Source organism: Oryza glaberrima, chromosome 3 (genome assembly GCF_000147395.1).
Source record: "Oryza glaberrima chromosome 3, OglaRS2, whole genome shotgun sequence".
Taxonomy (NCBI): domain Eukaryota; kingdom Viridiplantae; phylum Streptophyta; class Magnoliopsida; order Poales; family Poaceae; genus Oryza; species Oryza glaberrima.
In genome coordinates, this window is record NC_068328.1 from 11,496,536 (window position 1) to 11,501,615 (window position 5,080).

A 5,080-nucleotide genomic window follows, 5' to 3' on the forward strand; every position below is an offset into this window, starting at 1 on the left:
TATAGGATTACTCATTCAATAGGAGTTTCATAGGAATTTTTTTCGAAGGATTGAAATCCTCCAAATGTCTTATAATTTTTCTACGAATAAAAGGGGCTAAGTTATGGTATTATTACGTCGGGAATTGCTGAGGGTCGAAACAAAGCGTGACGGATGAAGTCGTGTGCTTAGGGAAACGGTGACGACATAAAAGCGACGGGGGGCGGAGAAGGAGGGAGCTGCGGTGTGTGTGGTACCGGTGGGGAAATGGAGCCAACATTTAATTTGTTCCTCTCTGATACTACTAGACCCCAAATTTCAGAAGCAAACATTGCCCCGGAACCCCTTAAAAAACAATGACAATTACACACCGCCCCATCAGCCCCGTACTCGCTCGTCCCGCAACAGTACAAAGTCCCAAGCCCCAAGAAACCCACCCTCGCCGGTCCCCCGTCCCCTGTCAACCGACCCCCGAGGAGAAGAGAGGAGACGAGAAGCGAGGCGAAGAGGCCAGGCCATCCGCTGTGCCTGCTTTGCTTTGCTTAATAGAGGGAGCGTGAGGTGCACGGTGTGGTGATAGGCCGCGGCTAAGCACCAAAGTTTCGGAAATGGAGCTGCTCGCTGCCGCAGCTCCGGGAAGCGGAGGCTACCGAGCAACCGGACCGAGCCAAAGCAGCGCCAGCTAGTTTTGTTTTTGCTGCGGCAACTGCGCTACTTAAGGCTGTAGGCACTACACAACACCAGCGGAAAAGGAGGGGTAAAGGTGTGTGAGGTGAAGGCGAGGGGAGAAGCGAGAAGCTCGTGAGCAGCAGCGGTGTGTGTGTGTGTGTGTGCGTGGGGCGGAGGGAGGGGAAGAAGAAGAAGAAGGAGAAGGAGAACTTGTTGCTCCGGGCGTTTCTTGGGCGCGGCCATGGACGCCTACGAGGCGACCAAGGTGGTGTTCTCCCGGATCCAGGCGCTGGACCCTGACCACGCCGCCAAGATCATGGGCCTCCTGCTCATCCAGGACCACGGCGACAAGGAGATGATACGCCTCGCCTTCGGCCCCGAGGCGCTGCTCCACAGCGTCATGGCGCAGGCTCGCAAGGAGCTCGTCCTCCTCCCGCCGCCGCCGTCGTCGTCGTCGCCCACCGTGCCGGCGGCCCACTCGCCGTTCCTGCTGTCGCGGCAGAACTCCAGCCGCGGCCCCGCGCCGTCGCCGTCGCCGCTGTCCGCGTCCTCGCCGTCCTCGTGGGCGCAGGCGCAGCCGTTCTCGAGGAGCAATGGGTCCGTGGATGAGGTGGTGGGCGCTGGGGAGGAGCTAATCAGCCCGGCGAACAGCGGGGGAGGCGCCGCGGCGAACGCGCCGCCCTTCTTTCCTCGGGGTGGGGACGTGCTCCTGGACGACTTCCAGCTGCAGGAGCAGCTCGCGTTCCTCAACGAGGGGGGCGTCAACCCCAGCCACCCTCTCCAGGGGTTCGATGGAGCGGAGTGCCGGAGCCCCGGTCCCGGCGAGGGCGGCGGGATGTTCCCGTACGGTCTCGGCTGGGCAAACGGTGGCCCTGGGCACCGCCGGAGCGCGTCGGTCAACGAGCTCTGCCTCGGCGGCGGCAGCAGCGACGGCTTCGGGTGGAAGCCTTGCCTGTACTACGCGCGCGGGTTCTGCAAGAACGGCAGCAGCTGCAGGTTCGTCCACGGCGACGACGCCGCCGCTCTGACGGGCGCCGCCATGGACGCGGCCACCGCCGAGCAGCAGCAGTGCCAGGATTTCCTCCTCCGTTCCAAGAGCCAGCGCCTCGGCCCTGCTGCCTTCCCCTATTCACCCACAGGGTCGCTCCCCGGCTCGCCATCCGCCGCCACCAAGTGCCTCAGCCTCTTGCTGCAGCAGCAGCACAACGACAACCAAAGGTACCGCCTTTTACAACCTCCATATTCCAAGCTCGAAGCTTTCAAAGTTCCAACCTTTGTTGTTTGGTTGCGCGTGTGCAGAGCCGCGGCGGCGGCGGCGCTGATGCTCGGCGGCAGCGACGAGGCGCACAAGTTCATGGGGCGGCCGCGCCTGGACCGCGTCGACTTTGCCAGCATGATGAACCCCGGATCGCGCCAGATTTACCTCACCTTCCCGGCCGACAGCACGTTCCGCGAGGAGGACGTCTCCAACTACTTCAGGTATAATGCGATGTTGCAATGATGCTTCTTCTTTCATGGCGGACTCGGTAGAACGCGATCTGATTGGCATGTTTGCTGTTCTTGGCAATGCGCCCGCGCCGCAGCATCTACGGTCCGGTGCACGACGTGCGCATCCCGTACCAGCAGAAGCGCATGTTCGGGTTCGTCACCTTCGTGTACCCTGAGACGGTGAAGCTGATCTTGGCCAAGGGCAATCCGCATTTCATCTGCGACGCCCGCGTGCTCGTCAAGCCTTACAAGGAGAAGGGCAAGGTCCCCGACAAGTACAGGCACGCTTGGAACACGCTCCGGCGTTTTAATTCCGCATCTTTAAACTGCAACTGTATCCGTGCATGCAGTTTTCCTGGTTGCTTATAATTTTTTTCCACTCATCTTGCAGGAAACATCAAGGTGACTTCTCCGGCTGCACGACCCCCACTGGCCTGGACGGCAGAGACCCATTCGATCTGCATCAGCTCGGTAAAAATATCCTAGCTCGCTCCGATCGTTTGTGCTAGCTGTGGCAGCACAGCTGTAGTTCATTGTTCCATAGTGGATACTGTTGCTGCAGCTGTAACGCAGCTGCAAGTCGCACAAACGAACAGCCTCAATGCCTGCCTGCTTGATCTTTGGTATGGTGTATTAGAGCGATCTGCTGATGTGAAGTTTGGTGCCTGGCAGGTGCGAGGATGCTGCAGCACTCCAATAGCACAAACGAGATGATGCTTCGTAGGAAACTGGAGGAGCAGCAGCAGGCTGCCGAGCTGCAACAGGCCATCGAACTCCACAGTCGCCGTCTCATGGACCTCCAGCTGCTCGACCTCAAGAATAGAGCCGCAGCTGCTGTCACAACAGCAATGGCGATGACAATTCCCACCGCCAATGCCTTCGGTTCCAGTCAGCCTCTTGCCACCACCATGGTCGAGTCACCGCCTGATTCTGGTATGTGTTACTTCGGTCGGTCTGCCTGTCAAGCATTGTAAGACGAGTTCATCCACTCATTCGACACTACTGATCCTTGCAATTTCTTGGTCGTTTATAGGCGAGCAGCTCAAGGGAACAGGTTACTTCACAGAAGAGAGGAAAATGGTCAACGGAGGAGGTGATAAGGAAGAATCTGCTGGTGAGGCGAGCCTGAATGCTGATAGCGACCAAAGGTGGATCTTACTAAACTACACTAGACAGACCATCATCATCATTCTGTTTGCTTATTATTCTTGCAGTTAGCTTTCATGACTTGATGCACATAGAAGCTGAAAAGGTTGGGCTGCTTCAGTGGCTCATGGCTTTCATTTGATATGGATATTCTGCAGCTTGGAGCACAATTTGCCGGACAGCCCGTTTGCTTCGCCGACTAAGTCCTCTGTCTCAGCTCACCAAAGTTTCACCACCACTGATACCGGTGTCGTCGCGACAAGTAGCTGCAGTGCATCTCATGTAGGCATCAGCGCGGGCACTAATGCTGGAGGTGGAATCAACCATCTGCGGCCCTCTACTTTGGATATACCTTCGCCAAGAGACTTCTTCTCGGTTTCCAGGTATGGCATGTACTGTGATTATATTGATGGATCCGATATCTTGTGATCGATGCTTGAAATGATTTGGTGAACGCAATAAGCAGGCTGGCCTCTGATCACGGAGCGATTGGGATGTAAAGTTCTCTGCAATGGATGAGTGAATCCCCCAGCCTAATCATAGTAAGCACTTAATCCTTCCTTTATTCCCACTATGCTTCCAAAATAATAAGCCTTTCACCTTCTGATTTTGCTGTCTTGTTTTCTTTCCGCTCCTTTTTTCTATTTGTCTGTGACAGGAACACAAGAAGCAAAAGAAAAGCGATAGTGGAATATAGGAGAAAAGGAGTGAAGTGTCAGCATAGTGTTAGCTCCCTTCTTTATTTCTTTTTGGTTGCCCTTTTTAGTGGGTAGCTCTATTAAAACCACAAGTGAAGATGCCATTAGCCTTTGACTAGGAAAAAAAGCCAGTAGATGCAGACATGCAGTGTTGTGAGATACTTAATATATATAAGCAATCCAGTGTTACCCCCTTATAATATTAGATATACTAGTAGTACTCAATTACAACTGCCATCAACAACATATATAGTTGATGTTTACCCAGTTGTTCATCTAAGTTGTAGGAACTAACTGTGAAGTAACTAGTAAACAAGGCCAGTAACAGCTTCTATATAAGTCAGATGTAACACAGGTGCATCCTGCTAGCTTCAGGGGATGCAAATATCATGGACAAGTGCAAATAATCCCAGAAGAAGCCGGAGAAGGATCACATGGCCATGGCAAGAAGTGGTCTGTGAAGTATTTTTACCTGTGCTAGTACTAAAATATCTCTTTGGTTCTCCTACTTGGCCATGTTGTTTGATCAGGAGAGTGGCAAGATCCCACTCACACCTCCTCGGTCAGCTGCCGACCAGCGTTATTTGCGCCCCTCAGCAGATGCAGGCCACTTGTACAAAGGACACCTTTTCTTTGTTCTTTGAACCTCCTTTTTATTTTTTTTTTTTCAGATCTTGCTGAATGAATCTGTAGATTACTATAACATCTATTACTGTAGCTGTCTAGTCATTGCTCTATAGAAAGAAAGTTATCCCAACTAATTTGTCAATCTGTAAAAATGATATTGGGCCCCAAGCCAAGGGTTGGAATGAATGGCGTCTTTTAATTAAGCTGATAGTTTCCCATCCCTTCTGGTTACTGTGATGCCAACTTGTTGTGGCCCAAACTGGAGCGCCGCAAAATCTTCCAATCAAGCCGACATGCAAATACTCCATGCAATAAGCTAGGCATGGACACCCTATAACAAGGTAGGTATGGTGATCAACTTGATGATCGCTCGATTTGTCTTGACTTTGCCTATAAGTAAACGCTGCAACCTGCCTTGTCGTTTTGGGCGTGCACATCGACGGATACCTGATGACCATGATGCCTCTCACTCA

At 53.3% G+C, this 5,080-nt stretch overlaps 1 protein-coding gene across 1 annotated transcript; it reads left to right on the forward strand.

The window, feature by feature from the left end:
* The first annotated feature begins 384 nt into the window (after positions 1 to 384).
* LOC127765876 (zinc finger CCCH domain-containing protein 22) lies at positions 385 to 4,810 on the forward strand. Its single transcript, XM_052290843.1, has 9 exons — positions 385 to 1,866; positions 1,948 to 2,127; positions 2,232 to 2,417; positions 2,528 to 2,607; positions 2,809 to 3,069; positions 3,170 to 3,284; positions 3,441 to 3,665; positions 3,749 to 3,824; positions 3,941 to 4,810. The coding sequence occupies exons 1-8, from the start codon at positions 890 to 892 to the stop codon at positions 3,780 to 3,782; spliced, it is 2,058 nt and encodes a 685-aa protein (XP_052146803.1). The 5' UTR covers positions 385 to 889; the 3' UTR covers positions 3,783 to 3,824; positions 3,941 to 4,810.
* Positions 4,811 to 5,080: the final 270 nt, after the last annotated feature.